The following is a 21,361-nucleotide window of genomic DNA, read 5'->3' as shown; positions in this document are numbered from 1 at the left end:
CCCTGGGTGGGTCAGGTTTATTGGGGGGGACCTGAGCTTTGTGTGACGTACAGGGTTAAATAAGGTCTGTCAATTTAACACCCAGACTCAATGAGGAGACTTTGTTCTGCTGTCCCAGTTGAGCCAGTAAACTCTTGTCAACATTTTTACTTGTTCCACAAAAGAATGAGGATTTTTGTGTGTGTGTATATATATATATATATATATATATATATATATATATGCTGTCAATGTTAGCGCATGCAATTTCAGTTTAAACGCATTAAAAATATTTTAAGCGTTTTTTCTGTCCTCCTTTGGTTAGCCTTACATTATATAATGATCATGCTCCTATTCATGCAAATGCTTTTAAAGCATTATAGCGTGACAAGACAAAAGAGAACGCGCTGTCTTTGACTGTCCTGACACACACACAACGCAAAGAAAGACAATAAAGTGCGTATCATATCCACGTAAAAACTAATTTTCGCGTATAAATTGCACGATAAACACACTGCGTGCTATAGAGATGCATTTGCGTGAGAACAGGCTGGTTTAATTGTTGTTAATAAAGTCTATTAACAGCACTATATATATATCATAATAACTATTTTGTTTTAGTTTACAAGGCAAAAAAACAAAATGTACAACAACAACAAATGTAAGACAGTCAAGGGCAGTCAAGGCCATCCTTATTGTTGAGCCCTGTAATGAGAGTTGTAATTCATTTTTGTTGCATACGCACTGCCGCTGAGATAAGAAAACTCCTCCCCTTGAGTAAATATCTACTCACGATGCACTGCAACGCTGGTGTCAGATTTCACACTTTAACATGGCGAGCGGTGAAGTGAGGCTGCAGTACGAGGAAGCACCACCGCCTTTCAAATCTGATGTCGGGACATTTCGGTTTTGCCGTTGATTATAATGCAGAGGAAGGAGAAACGGTAAACAATAAATTACTGTGCAAGCATTGTTTTACACGCGTCGCCTACTCAAGTGGAAACACTTCCAACATGACTGCACATCTGCGGCGCCATCACCCAGCAATATCAATGTCTGAAAGCAGGATAGCAGAGCAGGTGATCCAAACAGTCATCCAAAAAGCAACAGTCCCTCGCTAATTCCTTCCAGCATAAATGCCCAACTGGCTCTGAGACAATATAAATCAATGGCAGTGGGGGTGTTTTGGGCAGCCGTTTTGGGTGATTGGAGATGTGGGCTTTCGCCACCTTATGAAAGCGCTCGATCTGCATTGCAAATTACCGTCTCCCACTTTTTTCAGTGCCGAGGTAAATCTCGACCTCTATGAAAACACAAGCAACAGTAGCGTAGCTGAATTGTATATTATACAATATACTAGGGATGTGTACAAGTGGAATTATTTTGCTTTTAAGTAAAATATAGAAAGACTATTGCAATAAAAGTAATTTTTCTCCTTAACCTTTTACTGCTTCTGTTGCCTAAGCATAGAATAGCAAAAAACACTCTGATGTGCCATCAGAATCTATTCTATTGGACCGTGGGCTAACTGTATTGTTGCCTCCCTAATTGACACCACATACACAATGGCCTTGTACCACCCCAAGACCCTTTTTAGCACATTCTGTCTCTCTCTTTCACTCTCCCTCTGAGATCTCCATATTTTATTTACACTGGTAGTGCCAGGCTGGTGTCTGTGTGCTGTAATTTCATCTGTCGCCTGCTGCTGAGGACACCACCATCCTCACGCAACCCCTCTACATTCGCATAATCATGGCTTTCTTCCACCCTTTTACACTAATCTCCTGTATATGATGCGTGTTGCTTCTGACAAGTGTATGTGTGTTAATATTTGCGGGCTTCTGTGTATTCTAGGGTTGTTGTTTTGGAGAGCCGGCCTACGGATAACCCTACCGCTCTCAGTAACCTCTACATCCTGGCTGGACATGAGAACAGTTATTAGCTCCACCTCCTTCAGCCCTTCAGGCACGCTGCACCTGGAGCCGGACAACCACAGCTGAGCTGATGAGCAGACTGTGTTTAGTGCTAAATCTCACTGCAGCCTTATGTCATACACCGCCCATCGTCAGAAACCCCCGGACTTGTCAACACTTCAGGCATTCAAAATCAAATATCATGCAGTTCTACAGCAGCCAGTCATATTTGTGCAAATCAAGCAAGCCATCGCCAGAACTGCAAGCAATAGTGCTCTGTATTCAGTACTATTTTTTTTAACCCTATTAAATGTAATCATTCTAAACATTTTAAAAAAAACATTAAAGCTGCAAAGATTAGAACATTGAGCAAAGAGCGTTGCTGCTCAAAAAGTGACATTTAAGGGAATGGTTTTATTAAACGTAACTAACTTTGGAGGTTTTGTGTTAATGTGGATTTAAAATGTCAGGTTTTCATGCCAGCTAATGGGGAGAGTTTTGGGAGAGTGAGTGAGTGTTATTTATTCAGCGGAGTCGTGTGAGTGAAGCATCTCGCCCTCATGTTACTGAGTGAATATTTTTCTGCTGCAGGTCATTTTATCCTTGTTTTTTTGTTTTGTTTTTTTAGCTCTTTTATTTTCTCCAGCTGAGTAATATTTTCAAATATCAGTTATCTCTTTTAAAAGCAACTTTAATTCAATACTTGCACCATGTAAGCACTTTTGTACATGATCTTTTTATATTTAAAAATGACAAAACATGGGAGATGCGAGGTTACTGTGATATCTCAAGTGTTTCCGTTGCTTTAGTTTTATGTATGCAGCTTTTGTAATAAAAAGGCAGTTGTTAACACTTTGGGATGTTTTTGATTATTTGTGAAAGTCATTTCAGATAAATATCCACACAAATATAGTGAAAGTATTTTAAAACCAACATGTTTTGACATGCTCACTAGGAAAAAAAACTTTGTGTGGGCTGATTATTGTTTGTAATGGGCACTTGGGCAGGGTTCTGTTTTTGTTGTGGTTCTAATTAATTCAAGTACACTGATATACCCAGAAGTACTTTTTACAACTTTATAGTGTAGTGTTTGATCAACTAAGGGAGTTGTTTGTTCTTACACCTTACTCGATAACAAAAAAAAAAAACTCTTGTGAGTATGTGTGTGCCAGACAGTGTTTGAAGGGATTGTTCATCCAAAAATGAAAATTCTGTCATAATTTACTCGCGCTCAAGAGTTTCTTTTGAACACAAAATAACATATTTTGAAGAATATAGGTAACAACAGGGAGGATGGTGGGATATTCAATGTAAGTCAATGGGGCCCATCAACCGTTTGGTTACAAACATTCTTCAAAATATCGTCCTTTGTGTTCAGCAGAACAAAGACATTTATACAGGTTTGAAACAACATGATGGTGAGTAAATGGTGACAGAATTGTCATTTTAGGATGAACTAAGTTATCCCGTTTAACAGAAACTTTTATCTGCGTGCGTCACCTCGCGCTCACTAGCACTGGTGGGTATGTAACGTTAGAGGTTGAAAAAAGACTGCGTTGTATTTGATTTGTCCTCGGAATGAAGGTATTTACGGTCCCACTGCTTTCGGCTCTCGTAAATGACTGATCTGAGGTCAGCTCTTGCGGATTGTTTCGAGCTTTTATCGTGTTGCTGTGCAGACTGAAGCGCGCGCAGACTGAGGCGGAGTTTCGACTCGGTTTCTACGGCGACCGGCCGCTTGTAAATAGCGTGTTTTCTTCTCCATGCGAACTCAAACAGTTTCTTGTTGTACGCGGACACACGGCTGCATCTGTCGTCAGATTCACTCAACACAAACTTCTTCGCTTATGTGAGACATTTCGATCTCAGGAAGTTGCAATTTGTGTACGCTTTTTTTTAAATCGTAAAGCAAATATTTGGATGAGACATTGGAAGGTAAGCTCTCTCTCTCTCTCTCTCTCTCTCAGATAATATAAGATGTGTATTGTAGTTTTTATTTATAATTCTTCTTGGTAACTAGAACTGATCTTGACCACAATCATGTTAACGTTAACAGTAAAACTTCAATTACTCAAAATGCATATTGTCATGTCATAGAAACTTTCAATAAATAATTTCAGAAATAAAATTCAGTGACCAGCTGATGTTTGCCTAAAAAAGTGTGAGGAATTAAGTTTGGTGTCTCTTCCTTCTAGGGGCCCCAAGTGTTATTTTTTTATAAAGGCAAGGGGCCCCAGAACACTATTTTGGTAACACTTTATTTTAAAATGTCCTTGTTGTTACAAGTTACATGTACTCTATAGTTGTAACTTGTACTTATTTTTGCAATTAGACTGTAACAGGGACACCTTAAAAACATTACTGCATTTTTTTTTACCTATCCCTGTATGAGTCATTTACAAGCCTCATATTTGGCTCCATTTTTCTTTCTTTCTTTTTTTCACATTTAGATCAACATCAAGGTGAGACAGTATCTTAAGTGTGTTCTGCTGGTGTCACAGAGATGGAGAAGTATGAGAAGATCAGTAAGATTGGTGAAGGCTCGTATGGCGTCGTGTTCAAATGCAGGAATAAAGACACCGGACAGATCGTCGCCATCAAGAAGTTTGTAGAATCTGAGGATGATCCCATCATTAAGAAAATAGCGCTCAGAGAAATCCGCATGCTGAAGGTAAATGCTCAGTCTGACCCTGTGGGAATAATCCCAGTTTAAACCAGCCTAAGTGGTTTGCTGGTCTTAGCTGGTTTGAGATGGTTCCCCAGCCTGGGCAAGCTGGTTTCTTAGGATGGCCAGTTATTAAATGCCCAGAACCCCTTTAAAACTAGCCAAAAGACAGTAAGACCAGCAAATCTGTTTAGGCTGGTTTAAGATCGCCATTTGTAGACTTGAAGAATAGTATTAGCAGTATGTTTGTCTCATTAGTCAGCATGTGGCAGTAGGATGTTTCAATAATCAGTGTCTGGAGCTCTTGTGTGATTTGCAAACTCTTTCCTTTGAGCTGAGAGCAAAGCCCTGGCCCTTTGAAGATCTGACATGTCAGCCAACACTGGCTTACCAATTATTTTCACTCTGTTATGCATGAAGGGATGAATGGCTTGATGAATATTCTTGTTGTTCCCTTCCCCTCCCTTGAGGGTATTTTTATTATTACGGTATTTGGTCAGTCATGATAGCAGGCAATTATACTGTACCACAGATTTTGGTCCATTTATTTGACTTTGGGCTGTAAAAATGTGTGGTTTTATTAATATATATATATATAATTTTGTCTCTAAACGTAGTGCCAGTTTATTCTAAGTTTATACATAAGGTATGTTTTATGCAGCTGGGGTGGATGGTGACCTAAAGCTTTTTTATATATATTTTCAGTTTTCATTTTATTTAGTTTGTCATTTATATGCTTATGTAATTTTTAGTTCTATTTAACTTTATTTTGATTTGTTTTAGTAATCTAGTAAAGTAGTTAAACTCTACTTTATAAAATAAAGTTTGTATTACTAAATAAAATTTATTTATTTTAGCCTTATTTCAATTACCAAACAATATTTTTTAAATAGGTTTAGTTAACAATAACAACACAGATATAGGGGGGTGTTCATCAAATAAGACTTGAAGCTTTTTTTTAAAACATGTAAACACACACTTAAAGGGATAGTTCACCCAACATTTCCAAACCTGTATGAGTTTCCTCCTGCTCAACACAAAAGAAGATATCTTAAACATTGCTGGTAACCAGACAGTTGAGGGTAGCCATTGAGTAGGAAATAAAATAAAAAATAGCCTATCAATAGGTGTCAACTGTCTGGTTACCAATCAGGTTTAAAATATCTTCTTTTGTGTTGAGCAGAAGAAGGAAACTCATGAAGGTTTGGAACAACATGAGGGTGAGTACCGTAAATTATGGCAATTTTTGTTTTGGGGTGAACTATCCCTTTAATCAATTGTACACATTAAGTGCCAGATTTACTAACAGCTTGCGCTAGCGCAAACCCTCTTTTGGCATTAAAAACTACTATCAGGATTTACTAAAAAACACGCAGTGGCGTTTGTAGGATTTTTTCTTTCAGACGCAAAATGTATTGGAGGAGAGTATTTAAATGAGTCACGCAAGGTTTACTAAGGTTTGCACTCGTCAATGTACTGGTGTTTGCGTCATTATTAACCGCCCAAAAAAGCACGTCTTAAACCAGATGCTAACTGTTAAATTGTGTTGGTCATTATGTAAATGATCTGACTCCGTCTGTGTTCTTTAATGTGCAGAACTTTCCACTATCAGCGCTGTTTTGGAATTGTTTACTAATTTGCCCTGTTTAGTAGGGTCCAAAAGTCTCAGACAGCATTGGAAATATGGACGTTGTATCATTTGAGCTGTGTAAATAAAGTTTTAAGACTTTTGATCATGCAAAATAAATAAGAAATATTTAAGATTATGCAGTATTTGGTCACTAGATTTGTGACATTGTCCATGTGAACTCTTCTGTACTGACTATCATATGTTCTTTCTTCCATTGAAGCACAAGATGTTAATCTCTAATGCTGGAGAACATAATCATCACGTTTTACACCAACTTGTGTCATTCATTTTTACAGCAGGGGGGCAGACTAAATACTAAGATGTTTGGAAAGACTTCTGATTAAATCAGAATTAGATAAGAAGCATTTTCACTAGCGGTCTTAGACTTTTTTTGGATATATTTCCACACATATAAATCCTAATTTGTTGTTTATCATTGTGTGTCTAGCAACTGAAACATCCAAACCTGGTAAATCTGATGGAGGTGTTCAGAAGAAAGAGAAAACTGCACCTGGTGTTTGAGTACTGCGACCACACAGTCCTAAACGAGCTGGACAGATACCCACGAGGGTGAGAACACACACACACACACACACACACACACACACACACACACGCAGACACGCCTATAAAACAGCTCTGTGTTTCTCACACTAACAGACATATTGTTTTTGTTGCCATGACACCCAGCATGTCTTTAGTGGAATGTTTACAGCAGGATGCATTTGCCCTCTGTGGTGCACTTGACTAAGACGCTGTTAAACATTTAACAACATTTAACTCTTTCTCCCGTCCTCTTGATTTACGAGTCAAGAATCAACAAAGCTTACACAAAAAGATCACTTATACATGCACATAGACTCTAGAGTCTAGACAATGAACCTATAGGGTTAGTGTGGAGTTCAGTAGGAGGGTTGAGATAGACAGAAGGCAGAGAAGAATGAATACTAGTTAAAGGGATAGTTCACCCAAAAATGTAAATTGTGTCATTAATTACTCACACTCATGTCGTTCCAAACACGTAAGACGTTCATTCGGAACACAAATGAAGATCTTTTTGATGAAATCTGAGAGCTTTCTGTCCCTCCATTGACAGCTATGCAACTACCACTTTGAAGCTTCAAAAAGTTCAAAAAGAGATCGCAAAACTAATCCAATGAATAGAGCAGTTTAGTCCAAAGTTTTTGAAGAGACACAATTGCTTTATATGATGAACAGATTTAATTTAGATTGAACTTTTATTCACATATAAACATTCCTCAACTCACACATAAGTTGTGATAAACGAAAGCTCAAGCATGTTCACTTGATATGCGAGAACCAATGAGGTTCATTCTCGTGTTACGCAGCACGTTTGAGCTTCCACAGGAACCAATGAGGTTCATTCCCGTGTTACGCAGCACGTTTGAGCTTGTACAAGAACCAATGAGGTTCATTCTCGTGTTACACAGCACATTTGAGCTTGTACAAGAACCAATCAGGTTCATTCTCGTGTTACGCAGCACGTTTGAGCTTCTGCAAGAACCAATGAGGTTCATTCCCGTGTTACGCAGCACGTTTGAGCTTCCACAGGAACCAATCAGGTTCATTCTCGTGTTACACAGCACATTTGAGCTTGTACAAGAACCAATCAGGTTCATTCTCGTGTTACACAGCACGTTTGAGCTTCTGCAAGAACCAATGAGGTTCATTCTCGTGTTACGCAGCACGTTTAAGCGTCAGCAAGAACCAATGAAGTTCATTCTCGTGTTACACTGCACGTTTGAGCTTCTGCAAGAACCAATGAGGTTCATTCTCGTGTTACGCTGCACGTTTGAGCTTGTACAAGAACCAATGAGGTTCATTCCCGTGTTACGCAGCACGTTTGAGCTTCCACAGGAACCAATGAGGTTCATTCTCGTGTTACACAGCACATTTGAGCTTGTACAAGAACCAATCAGGTTCATTCTCGTGTTACGCAGCACGTTTGAGCTTCTGCAAGAACCAATGAGGTTCATTCTCGTGTTACACAGCACATTTGAGCTTCTGCAAGAACCAATCAGGTTCATTCTCGTGTTACACAGCACGTTTGAGCTTCTGCAAGAACCAATGAGGTTCATTCTCGTGTTACACAGCACGTTTGAGCTTCTGCAAGAACCAATGAGGTTCATTCTCGTGTTACACAGCACATTTGAGCTTCTGCAAGAACCAATCAGGTTCATTCTCGTGTTACACAGCACGTTTGAGCTTCTGCAAGAACCAATGAGGTTCATTCTCGTGTTACACAGCACATTTGAGCTTGTACAAGAACCAATCAGGTTCATTCTCGTGTTACGCTGCACGTTTGAGCTTCCACAGGAACCATTGAGGTTCATTCTCATGTTACGCAGCATGTTTAAGCTTCTGCAAGAACCAATGGGGTTCATTCTCGTGTTACGCTGCAGGTTTGAGGTTCCACAGGAACCAATGAGGATCATTTTCATGTTACACAGCACGTTTGAGCTTCTACAAAAACCAATCAGGTTCATTCTCGTGTTACGCAGCACGGTTGAGCTTCTGCAAGAACCAATGAGGTTCATTCTCGTGTTACGCAGCACGTTTGAGCTTCTGCAAGAACCAATGAGGTTCATTCTCGTGTTACGCAGCACGTTTGAGCTTTTACAAGAACCAATGAGGTTCATTCTCGTGTTACGCAGCACGGTTGAGCTTCTGCAAGAACCAATGAGGTTCATTCTCGTGTTACGCTGCACGTTTGAGCTTCTACAAGAACCAATCAGGTTCATTCTCGTGTTACGCAGCACGTTTGAGCTTCTACAAGAACCAATGAGGTTCATTCTCGTGTTACGCAGCACGGTTGAGCTTCTGCAAGAACCAATGAGGTTCATTCTCGTGTTACGCTGCACGGTTGAGCTTCTGCAAGAACCAATCAGGTTCATTCTCGTGTTACGCAGCACGGTTGAGCTTCTGCAAGAACCAATCAGGTTCATTCTCGTGTTACGCAGCACGTTTGAGCTTCAGCAAGAACCAATGGGGTTCATTCTCGTGTTACGCAGCATGTTTGAGCTTCCGCAAGAACCAATGGAGTTCATTCTCGTGTTACGCTTCACGTTTGAGCTTCCGCAAGAACCAATGAGGTTCATTCTCGTGTTACGCTGCAGGTTTGAGGTTCCACAGGAACCAATGAGGATCATTCTCGTGTTACACAGCACGTTTGAGCTTCTACAAGAACCAATCAGGTTCATTCTCGTGTTACACAGCACGTTTGAGCTTCTACAAGAACCAATCAGGTTCATTCTCATGTTACACAGCACGTTTGAGCTTCTACAAGAACCAATCAGGTTCATTCTCGTGTTACGCAGCACGGTTGAGCTTCTGCAAGAACCAATGAGGTTCATTCTCGTGTTACGCAGCACGTTTGAGCTTCTACAAGAACCAATCAGGTTCATTCTCGTGTTACGCAGCACGGTTGAGCTTCTGCAAGAACCAATCAGGTTCATTCTCGTGTTACGCAGCACGGTTGAGCTTCTGCAAGAACCAATCAGGTTCATTTCTCGTGTTACGCAGCACGGTTGAGCTTCCACAGGAACCAATGAGGTTCATTCTCGTGTTACGCAGCACGTTTGAGCTTCCGCAAGAACCAATGGAGTTCATTCTCGTGTTACGCTTCACGTTTGAGCTTCCGCAAGAACCAATGAGGTTCATTCTCGTGTTACGCAGCATGTTTGAGCTTCCGCAAGAACCAATGGAGTTCATTCTCGTGTTACGCTTCACGTTTGAGCTTCCGCAAGAACCAATGAGGTTCATTCTCGTGTTACGCAGCACGGTTGAGCTTCTGCAAGAACCAATCAGGTTCATTCTCGTGTTACGCAGCACGGTTGAGCTTCCACAGGAACCAATGAGGTTCATTCTCGTGTTACGCAGCACGTTTGAGCTTCCACAGGAACCAATGAGGTTCATTCTCGTGTTACACAGCACGTTTAAGCTTCAGCAAGAACCAATGGGGTTCATTCTCGTGTTACGCTTCACGTTTGAGCTTCCGCAAGAACCAATGGAGTTCATTCTCGTGTTACGCTTCTCGTTTAAGCTTCCGCAAGAACCAATGGGGTTTCATTCTCGTGTTACGCAGCACGTTTGAGCTTCCGCAGGAACCAATGAGGTTCATTCTCGTGTTACGTAGCACATTTGAGCATCCGCAAGAACCAATGGGGTTAATTCTCGTGTTACGCAGCACGTTTGAGCTTCCGCAAGAACCAATGAGGTTCATTCTTGTGTTACGCAGCACGTTTAAGCGTCAGCAAGAACCAATGAGGTTCATTCTCGTGTTACGCAGCACGTTTGAGCTTGTACAAGAACCAATGAGGTTCATTCTCGTGTTACGCAGCACGTTTGAGCTTGTACAAGAACCAATGAGGTTCATTCTTGTGTTACGCAGCACGTTTAAGCGTCAGCAAGAACCAATGAAGTTCATTCTCGTGTTACGCTGCACGTTTGAGCTTCCGCAAGAACCAATGAGGTTCATTCTCGTGTTACGCAGCACGTTTAAGCGTCAGCAAGAACCAATGAAGTTCATTCTCGTGTTACGCTGCACGTTTGAGCTTCCGCAAGAACCAATGAGGTTCATTCTCGTGTTACGCAACACGTTTAAGCTTCCGCAAGAACCAATGGGGTTCATTCTCGTGTTACGCAGCACGTTTGAGCTTTTGCAAGAACCAATGAGGTTCATTCTCGTGTTACGTAGCACATTTGAGCTTTCGCAAGAACCAATGGGGTTCATTCTTGTGTTACGCAGCACGTTTGAGCTTGTGCAAGAACCAATGAGGTTCATTCTTGTGTTACGCAGCACGTTTAAGCGTCAGCAAGAACCAATGAGGTTCATTCTCGTGTTACGCAGCACGTTTGAGCTTGTACAAGAACCAATGAGGTTCATTCTCGTGTTACGCAGCACGTTTGAGCTTGTACAAGAACCAATGAGGTTCATTCTCGTGTTACGTAGCACATTTGAGCTTTCGCAAGAACCAATGGGGTTCATTCTCGTGTTACGCAGCACGTTTGAGCTTGTGCAAGAACCAATGAGGTTCATTCTTGTGTTACGCAGCACATTTAAGCGTCAGCAAGAACCAATGAGGTTCATTCTCGTGTTACGCAGCACGTTTGAGCTTGTACAAGAACCAATGAGGTTCATTCTTGTGTTACGCAGCACGTTTAAGCGTCAGCAAGAACCAATGAAGTTCATTCTCGTGTTACGCTGCACGTTTGAGCTTCTGCAAGAACCAATGAGGTTCATTCTCGTGTTACGCAGCACGTTTAAGCGTCAGCAAGAACCAATGAAGTTCATTCTCGTGTTACGCTGCACGTTTAAGCTTCCACAAGAACCAATGGGGTTCATTCTCGTGTTACGCAGCACGTTTGAGCTTGTGCAAGAACCAATGAGGTTCATTCTTGTGTTACGCAGCACGTTTAAGCATCAGCAAGAACCAATGAAGTTCATTCTCGTGTTACGCTGCACGTTTGAGCTTCTGCAAGAACCAATGAGGTTCATTCTTGTGTTACGCAGCACGTTTGAGCTTGTGCAAGAACCAATGAGGTTCATTCTTGTGTTACGCAGCACGTTTAAGCGTCAGCAAGAACCAATGAAGTTCATTCTCGTGTTACGCTGCACGTTTAAGCTTCCACAAGAACCAATGGGGTTCATTCTCGTGTTACGCAGCACGTTTGAGCTTGTGCAAGAACCAATGAGGTTCATTCTTGTGTTACGCAGCACGTTTAAGCGTCAGCAAGAACCAATGGGGTTCATTCTTGTGTTACGCAGCACGTTTAAGCGTCAGCAAGAACCAATGGGGTTCATTCTCGTGTTACGCAGCACGTTTGAGCTTCTGCAAGAACCAATGGGGTTTGTTCTCGCCTGCAAGCAGGTTTCGTTGAGCTAATGTTTATGTTTGCTGATCAAAGTTTATATGTGAATAAAAATCTAAATTGAATCTGTTCATCGTATAAAGCGATCTTAGTCTCTTCTGACTAAACCGCTCATTTCATATGGATTAGTTCTACAATCTCTTTATGACCTTTTTGAAACGTCAACGTGGTAGTTGCATAACTGTCAATGGAGGGACAGAAAGCTCTCAGATTTCATCAAAAAGATCTTCATTTGTGTTCCAAAGATGAACGAAAGTCTTACTGGTTTGGAACGACATGAGGGTGAGTAATTACTGACAGAATTTTTGGGTGAAATATCCCTTTAATTACATTTTTATTGCCAGCAATATAGTGACATATAACAGAGGCAATAAAGAAGCATTTGATTCGATCTATACAAGGTAAATTCACCTTACTTTAACAACATAAATCAATCAATTGCTAGAAACGGAGCGGGAAGTCGTCAGACTTATTTAGACCCACCCCGGTCTGTTACCATTAAAAAGAAACCAAAGGTAGCTGCTTCCTTAATTGTTAACGTTATCATAACTCTAAATTACATATTTATATATAAACATGAAAAACACAATCATATTTTAAATACACACCATATATTACCACAGGTAACAATTATAGTACTACCAACAATGGTAATCGATACCTACAAGGTAAGATAACACAGCCTATGAATACATGAGTACCTACTTCACCCAACGATTAAGCCCCGCCCTCCTTGTACTGTGGCAAGACCTTCTGTTTTATAGAGTGCTTTAAACTGGTGAATGCTTTGACATTGTTTGTGTTCGAGCCCCAGACTATTCCATAGTTTAACCCCGCATACAGACACACAGAAACTCCTCCTGGTGGTTTTGACCGTTGGTATTGAAAAGTTCCCATAGCTCCTCAAACAGTACAACTGCTCTCTCTGTGTGAATAACTTTTCTTTAAAGTAGAAGATGAGGTTTGTGTTCCTGTAACTGCATTGTGATGCTTTTGTGTGTGTGTGTGTTCACTCAGTGTTCCAGAGCACATGGTTAAAAGCATAATCTGGCAAACGCTTCAGGCTGTGAACTTCTGCCACAAACAAAACGTAAGAATTTCAAACTTGTTGCAACTCTTATCTTCTCAACAGTATTAATAGTAATCGTAATAAAAATAGTTATATATAATATAATATAATATAAAGGCAGCTGCATTTATACTGTGTAAGAAAAGTGCCATATTATAAAGACATATTGTTTCTAAAGTTAAATAATTAGCTTTTAAATATTTAACTGTATTACACCAAGTTATTACAATATTATCCAGAAAATATTTACTTTATACGAAGTATAGTCAATATGTTAAGTGTTTATATTAATTAAGAATTAATATTATACATTTGGTTCATTTCAATATGAAATTACAAGTCTAGAAATAAATGCTTTTTATTTATCTATTTTAAAATGCAATTACAAATCTAGTCTAATGTAATACCATTAACATAATGTAACATAATGACATAACATAATAACAATGTAAAAATCTGGATGCGGCAACTATGGAATTGTATCTGCCACTTGTTTTAGTAGACCCCCAACATCATATGCCTTGAACTGTATATTTGTTTCATGGTGTGTTCAAGCCATGTCGTAATTACCGTTATTCACGTGGTAGTAGAAGCTGATGCTAATGCTAATTACAGCATGTACATTTTCCACCTGACTTTTTTCCACTGTACCACCTGACCACTGCAGATTTAAGCTGTGTTCGACGTGAAGCAGCGCTGTTTAACCGTTTTATTTTCGGTTATTACGACATGGCGTGAACGCAGCATAATAATATTAATTACCAGAAGAGGCGGGATCCAGATCCAGCCACTCCAGAATTGCACCCATTTAAGTGGTTCCACCTGTTTTCAGTCAGTTTAATATTAGTAATTCGTCTTAAAACATCTGATCTACAAACAGTATTAAGGCAGTGGTTCTCAACTCTGGTCCTGGGCACCCACTCTACACATTTTGTATGACTTCTTTATTTACCAATATATTAAGTTGGGCATCATCGACTTGTGTCAGATAAGGTAGACATACAACATGTGCTGAGCGGTGGGTCCCCAGGACCGGAGTTGAGAGCCACTGTTTTAAGAGACTCTCAGATTGATTCAAAAATGTGTGTTTTAGTGTATCCACAGAGACGTGAAGCCTGAAAATATTCTCATCACCAAGCATCAGGTCATCAAACTCTGCGACTTTGGCTTTGCCAGGATCCTCAGTGCGTGCAGTCCATACACTTAAACCACACACACTCTGCAGCTTCACCGTTTCATTCATCTAATGGCTCACTCTTTTTTTCAGCGGGTCCATGTGATTATTACACGGATTATGTAGCGACGCGGTGGTACAGAGCTCCAGAACTGTTAGTGGGAGACACACAGTACGGCCCGCCCGTAGACGTCTGGGCAGTGGGGTGTGTGTTTGCAGAGCTGCTCTCTGGCGCCCCCTTATGGCCGGGCAAATCTGATGTAGACCAGCTGTATCTGATTAGGAAAACTCTGGGTAAGAGACACACATGTGACTCTAGCTGTTTATATCATGTGTGAATAGATGCATGACATGAATACATTTTTTTTTCGTGTTGTTGTGTTCATAGGCGAGTTGATTCCTCGGCACCAGCAGGTGTTCAGCACTAACCAGTTCTTTAGCGGAGTTTGTGTCCCGGAACCACAGGAGACGGTAAGATGATCATTAACTTTTCATTCATATAAGTTAATTTCTTATGAACTTTTCATAAGAACATTTCTTATGAACAGTTCTAGAAAGTAAACACACTCTACATGTGTCTTATGCACAGGAGCCTCTTGAACTGAGGTATCCAAACCTGTCGTACCAGGCACTGAGCCTCATGAAGGTCAGTTAAACACACACACACACACACACTATTCATTCAGAAGTCTACTGCGCACTCAGAACCAGAACCTCTCTGTCTGTCTTAGGGTTGTCTGCAGATGGATCCGGCTGAAAGGCTGTCCTGTGAGCAGTTACTAGAACAGCCATACTTTGACAGTTTGAGAGAGGAGAATGAGAGTGCGACACGTGAACTGGACCGGAAGCGACGCATACGCCAGCCACGCAAACACCTGCCTCCTGGGGTCTGTTGCCACGACTACAACACTCACACCTAGGGCTGGGCTGTATGACCCTTTATAGTGTGCGTTGATAGTTCAAGCTGTTGAATTTATATATAGGGTACAAAGGGATTAAAGGCGCCTTTGATTTTATTTTCCTCTACACTATGCTGCAAAAACTTGCCACAGCACTTTCCAAAACATCCGTTTTTTAAGATGCACGTGGAAATTTGCCTGATCCTTGATGCGAACGCGGGCAGCAGCGCAAAGTTGATTCTGAGCTAATTTGATCTAATATTTGATTTTTGATTTTTTTTTTTTTACATTTTGTAGATTTAAGTAGCAAATGAGAAAAGCAAAATATATATATATATATATTGAGAAAAAGGTCTTCTTAATGATTTTCATTTCATTTTGTTCAAGCTAATTGAAGCAACCGGTTTTAGGAACAGAAGAATATGTAAAAGTATGGTATTTGGGGTCAAAGATTGGGGCGAAAGGCACAATAATTGACATAATAAACAGCTGGCTGACTTTTGTTGACATGACATGGTTAGATTCAAACTGTAAATATCATACATTAAGTTGGGTGTCCACCTTAGAGATAATCACCATATTTATAATGAAACAATCATATTTAAAAAATATGATAATCATATCATACAATAAAATATAATTTATTGTTACTACTGTAAATCTATATTACATTATTATGGGATTCAATTCTTTCAGAATTTTTACTTTTAAAATGATTTTGTTTCTCTATTTTTAAAATATATTTTTATATTAACATTTTAATGACTGTATATTTATTAAACAAAAATTAATTTTATTTATTCAAATAAATAGAATATAGTTATTTATATATATATATATATATAAACTTTGCTAAAGTGATAGTTTTGAACAAGTATTAACTTAGACATTATTAAAATGTATTTTAGCTGAAGTATTTGTATAAATAATGTGACTGATAATAATAAATGTTTATTTTAAATGACATTTTATAATATCATCAAAATAATATCTGTTATCTTAAATTGTAATTATTATTATTTTTTTTATTATTTGACTTGGTGAACATAAGAGACTTCTTTCATAAACATTTTTAAAAAGCACAAACTTTTGAACTCTTTTGGTAATATTTCTTTCTTTCTTGTCACCCAAAAATAACTGTATTGTGAAAGTAACTATTAATTTAAAATTATTTAATAAAACATCTTGTCATACTGCCCATCCCCACTCTCACGCTCATAGAAATCCCTCATTTATTTTAATATTTCAAATCCCCGTTCCCTGTTTGTGTAGTATCTGCCTCAGTTGGCCAGCAGTACTGTCTTCCCAGCCGTGGAGAACAGAAAATACTACAACAACCTGCGCAAATTCAACTGTCATCTGCCCAACATATGACGGACGGCGACTCATCAGCAACCCGAGAACCGAGCGTCCACCTCCCAGCTGGTGTGTGAGACAGACAAAGGGCTCTGCTCTGCCTGTAGAACAATGATGTCACACTGCCAAAGCAAAGACTCACAGAAGCATTTCTGTTATATGTAAAATGACAACAGCAATAATAATAGCATTACAATTGGATGTTGTGCTGTGCTTGATAGTTTGATTAGAAACTGACATCAGTGCTATAGAAGAGTTTGCTCTGTGGGACAGATTTTTTTTTTAACCTCTATTATTAGATACAGATATTTTTCTTAATTATAAACGCTAATAATGCTTCATGTATGTTTGAAGTGTGTATATATGACAATAATTTGTAGAAACGTAACCAGGCGCAAAACCGAATCTGCAGACTTTTCTGTGGAGAGACTTTGTAACTCTGCAGAATGCATTTTTTCGTAAAAAGTGTAAAACGGAATTGTGAGTTGCTGAAAGCAAATTAGCCAAAATATTTAAGAAATGAACACACAAGGGTTTGAGGATGTGTAGAACTTGTAGAGAAATCTTTGGCTCTTTCTGTGTTCCTGGACATAACCCTGTGTTTTGTTTGACAACATTTATTACCCAATTGTGGACATAATGATCTTTATTGTTGCCTTTACGACTGGTGCTAATAATTGAGCCACTGTCTCGCACCAAATGCCAAATTCGAGAGACATGATGAAACGCAAACATGTTTTTTGTGTTGAGATGTATAGATGTAAAATTAAATTGTTTTTGTTTGTTTTCAGACTAAATCATTAAAGATCTTTCTGCAACATATATTTGTCTCTATAGCTTCTTCATAAGAAACGAAGCAAGAAATGTGTGAAGAAAAAAACTAATTTATTGTTAACGGCAACATAAGATTGTACATCTACCCAGGGTGGTCTGACTAATCACTATTTAATTAATTAAAGCTGATTCGGTGGGAACCCGGTGTTGTTGATTTGCCTTTAAAGCAAAGCTGCTTTCTGGATCCGTCTCTGGGATGCTCAGTTGCTTGGCTACTGTTGCCACAAAAGTCATGGACATCAGCCAGAGGGGTTGTCTGGCCTGGTCACAAGGCTGTGAGAGTAGTGTTGCTCCAAATGTGCTCTGAGAGACGATGTGATTGGTTAAGCAAGATCCAGTTCTATGGCGAGTCTGGGAAGTGCGGTCTGGAGTCTGTCCACAGTCTGATCTTTATCTTTTACACCAGGGAGATCACTGAGAAATAGCAACTCCAGGTTCCTAATACACACAAACACACAATCTGAGGTAACGGTTGTTACTCAAACCAATGTGTCGTCCAGGGCTGTGTATAGGGCGTTTTCAAACCTGTAGACTGTTTGCTTTGTTCCGAAAGGGACTTAGGGTTCGGTTTGCTTTTACAAGCTAACATTTCAAACCATACCAAAATGTGTTTATGCAAGTCGCATGTGAGTAAAACTGTCCACTAATTGGTCAGTTCACCTGTTTACGCTCCTCTGCGTCATTCATCAAGATGAACTGACAAGTTCGCTCTACGGGCTTATTGTGGCTTTATCTGTAGCTGTCGTGACACATGCAAACACTTGTACGAATATAGCCTAAATTCCATCTCTGACTGATAAATTAAATTTAAATCACGGCAATTGCCATGTTCATTTATGCCTAAACGAACCGAATTAAGGGAGAAAACCCACCAGGTTCTGAAACAAACGCTCCAAACGAGGTGTGAAAACGCCCAAGTAGATCGTAGAAACTTTTGGCAACATTGGTCTCTGTTCAACTGAGGCTCACAATGCTTCTGGTAAAAGCATTCCTGGCTGATAAGTCTTCTGATATTTGGTCATTTGAGATCAACGTCGTCATTTGAGATCAAAATGTGGAGAAATATGCAGTAATATGGTGCTAAATTGAAATGAAAGATGCTGTTGTCATACCTGAGTTGATGAAGAGCGATCAGTCCTATATCTGTCACATTACCACAGGAAACTACCGTCATGTTCTTCACACTGTCCTGCAGCGTCTTTATTTGACTCAAACGCTCCAGACAGGCGTCTTCTATATAAATACACTTATTCAACCTGATTTCCTCCAAGTGCTCGAGACCCTCTAAACACAAATACAAAGGCAACCTTTATTGAGTACAGTAGGTGTACTGTATAGTGCGGTGTACTGTATAGTAAAACTAGATGTGTGAAAAGAGAGAGAACCGCACTGTATCTGTCAGTGTAAAACACCCTTTGCTTTACGTCACTTTTTCCCACAACTGAACCTCTCATCCTCACCTGTGACACACAGACAGTGTCTCATCCTCACCTGTGACACACAAACGGTGTCTCAGTGTCTCACCACATCTCACACACACACACGGTAGCGTCCTCACAAACTTTCCCTCTCTGGGGTCTAATTTAATAAATAATGCAAGATTGTTTTGCTGGAGCAAATGGAGTAAGAGATCTTGGCCTTCTCCATTCACTAATGATTTCATTAAATTTGCATAGGTTATGTACAGTAACAATGCTGAAGGTTAAAAGATAATTCTGCTACATAAAGGTAACAGGGTGAGGACAGAGTGTTTATGTGTTTCATCGATCTTTTGGCACTGCAGCATTCACTTACCCAGGTGATCAAAACCCCGATACATGATGCAGGACTCTGTGGCATCAATAGCTTCTATCCTGTACCGGCCCAACGGCCCAGTCGGGAGTCCGTTGTAGTCGTGCTGCCAGCGGTCGAAGCCGCGGAACCGAACTTTGGCGCCACACCTCAGAAGCCACTCGGCAGCTGCTCGATCAGGACCCACTGCTTTAATACGCTCATAATCAACTCTATATTGATCAAAGAACACAACAATTACTGAATAATGCATCTGGAAAGCCGACGTGACAATTTAAGCAGTGACTGCACTGTCCTGCTGTGTGAGTGTGACATGCCATCTAAAACCAGTGATAGACCAATTAAGCATCTGCTATTTAGCCATTTTTAATGGATAATGCACATTTTCAGTTTTGTTCAAACTACCGTTCAAAAGTTTGGGGTCGGTAAGATCTCTTATGCTCACCAAGGCTACAGTTATTAGATCAAAAATACACTAAAACAGTAATATTGTGAAATGTTATTAGAATTGAAAATACAAAAATTCTATTTGAATATAATTTAAGATGTAATTTGTTCCTGTGAATTCAAAGATGAATTTTCAGCATCATCAGCAGTCTTCAGTGTCAAATGATCCTTCAGAAATCATTCTAATATATTATTTGGGTCTTCTCAAGAAAGATTTCTTCAAAAAAAATGATTAATGAAAGGAATAGTTCACTTAAAAATGTAAGTTCTGTCATCATTTACTCATCCTCAAGTTGTTTCAAACCTGTATGATGTAAATGATGACAGAATTTTAATTTTTAAAGTGAAAGTTTTTTTTACAGGATTGTGTGATTAATAGATAGTTCAAAACAGCATTTATTTGAAATAGAAATATTTTGTAACATTATAATGTCTTTACTTTTGTCACTTTTGATTGATTGAATGTGTCCTTGCTGAATAATAATAATAATTAAACAAATCTTACTGACCCTAAACTTTGAAACAGAACTGCATATCTTATTTGTTGTAATCAAAACGTACTAAAATTTATTTCACTAAGTGGCAAATGGCAACACAGCTTTTTGGCAGTGGTATTGGCCAATAAAAACTGTCACTATTTTGTACAGTATTTTTCAGAGACTATGGAACTTTTGAAAATTAATTTGTCATACTTCAGGACTGTTTAAGTTAACTGCAAAAAAGCTAGGAGGTGATTACAAATCAGTAAAAAGCACCCATATCTATAGCCTATATATACCGGTACACTTCACATCCACTGGACAGCCAACAACATTTTTAAAAGTATAAAACTGAACTGCTAGATGCTATTACTTTAAAGTGACAAGTTTAGACTCTAAATAAGAGCTGTTGTTTTCGAATTACCACATTTAAATTAGTCTCTGTAGAGATTTCTCACTCTAAGGAATAGTCTCTCTAGACATTAGTCCCTTTATATGTATCTATGGCTATTTTGTTCCTTTTAACTGGCCTCAGGTGCTTTACAGTCTGCTATGGGTTGGGAAAGGAAATAAATTATGACATTAGAGAACTAAACTAGTCACATAATTGTTGTCTTGGAAAAATATTCAAAAATTACTTGTTGAAGACAGCATTGAGCCACCCCCAGAACTCTCGACTGCCCCCTGGCGGCTGCTTGCGTGCGGATAAAACCATCCGCGCAGACCAGCTCAACAATCTCATGTCTATGACTAAAATAAAGAGAGAGAAAGAGACGACACGTCAAAGCAAGAAGACGCATTGTTCAAATACACTTTCTCATAAAAGATCGAGAAGAATGTGTAACGTTAAGTTACGTTGATAGTCATGTCATTGAATCTAGAGGACAACATATTAATGTATCAAACCTCTAAATGCAGTACAGATCCAAGAGAATCTGTTCTAATCTTATTCAGAACCGCTACAAAAATAAATAGTGTGAAACTTACAAAACTGACCGTGTGGTTCGGGTAGTGAGTGCTGTTCTGTTTATGTGCGTAGTCTCTGTTATTTACATCCCGTGTCCTCCATGCGCGCGCATTGATCTTTCACCCTTTACGTCACCCCGTCCCGCGCTCCCATTGGTCAGTGAGTGTGCGACCTGTGCGTCAGGGGCGGGGCCACGAAGGACAAGCTTTCAGCGCCCGAGCGAAGAGATTCCTTAAAACAGACCGGGTCAAAGACGAGCAGCGAGC

General features: G+C 39.6%; 3 protein-coding genes across 11 annotated transcripts in view; 2 read left to right on the top strand and 1 right to left on the bottom strand.

Moving 5' to 3' along the window:
* Positions 1-2,747, top strand: part of map4k5 (mitogen-activated protein kinase kinase kinase kinase 5) — a 43,530-nt gene extending 40,783 nt beyond the window's left edge. For all 7 annotated transcript variants that reach the window (XM_079634501.1, XM_079634500.1, XM_079634498.1 and 4 more), the window contains one exon: positions 1,834-2,747. In XM_079634501.1, coding sequence (XP_079490627.1) covers positions 1,834-1,921 — 88 coding nt within the window. In that variant the 3' untranslated portion in view covers positions 1,922-2,747. The remainder of the gene's footprint in view (positions 1-1,833) is intronic.
* A 654-nt stretch (positions 2,748-3,401) lies between these two features.
* cdkl1 (cyclin dependent kinase like 1 (CDC2 related kinase)) lies at positions 3,402-17,399 on the top strand. Of its 2 annotated transcripts, none has more exons than XM_079636259.1 (10): positions 3,402-3,827; positions 4,343-4,563; positions 6,636-6,757; positions 13,097-13,169; positions 14,242-14,332; positions 14,416-14,616; positions 14,711-14,793; positions 14,912-14,968; positions 15,054-15,209; positions 16,494-17,399. In XM_079636259.1, exons 2-10 carry the CDS (start codon positions 4,396-4,398, stop codon positions 16,593-16,595), a joined length of 1,053 nt encoding a protein of 350 aa, XP_079492385.1. In that variant the 5' UTR covers positions 3,402-3,827; positions 4,343-4,395; the 3' UTR covers positions 16,596-17,399. The 2 variants fall into 2 exon arrangements, with proteins under 2 accessions (XP_079492385.1, XP_079492386.1); XM_079636260.1 differs by having other exon boundaries at positions 3,580-3,827; positions 4,394-4,563.
* A 61-nt stretch (positions 17,400-17,460) lies between these two features.
* dmac2l (distal membrane arm assembly component 2 like) lies at positions 17,461-21,326 on the bottom strand. Of its 2 annotated transcripts, none has more exons than XM_079636262.1 (5): positions 21,125-21,326; positions 20,767-20,878; positions 19,206-19,414; positions 18,524-18,695; positions 17,461-17,849 (listed from the first exon to the last, which is right to left on the bottom strand). In XM_079636262.1, the coding sequence occupies exons 2-5, from the start codon at positions 20,868-20,870 to the stop codon at positions 17,735-17,737; spliced, it is 600 nt and encodes a 199-aa protein (XP_079492388.1). In that variant the 5' UTR covers positions 20,871-20,878; positions 21,125-21,326; the 3' UTR covers positions 17,461-17,734. The 2 variants fall into 2 exon arrangements, with proteins under 2 accessions (XP_079492388.1, XP_079492387.1); XM_079636261.1 differs by having other exon boundaries at positions 21,116-21,240.
* Positions 21,327-21,361: the final 35 nt, after the last annotated feature.

Source organism: Phoxinus phoxinus (assembly GCF_949152265.1).
Source record: "Phoxinus phoxinus genome assembly, chromosome: 14".
In the NCBI taxonomy this organism is placed as follows: Eukaryota; Metazoa; Chordata; class Actinopteri; order Cypriniformes; family Leuciscidae; genus Phoxinus; species Phoxinus phoxinus.
This window is presented reverse-complemented; position numbering and strand designations above follow the sequence as displayed.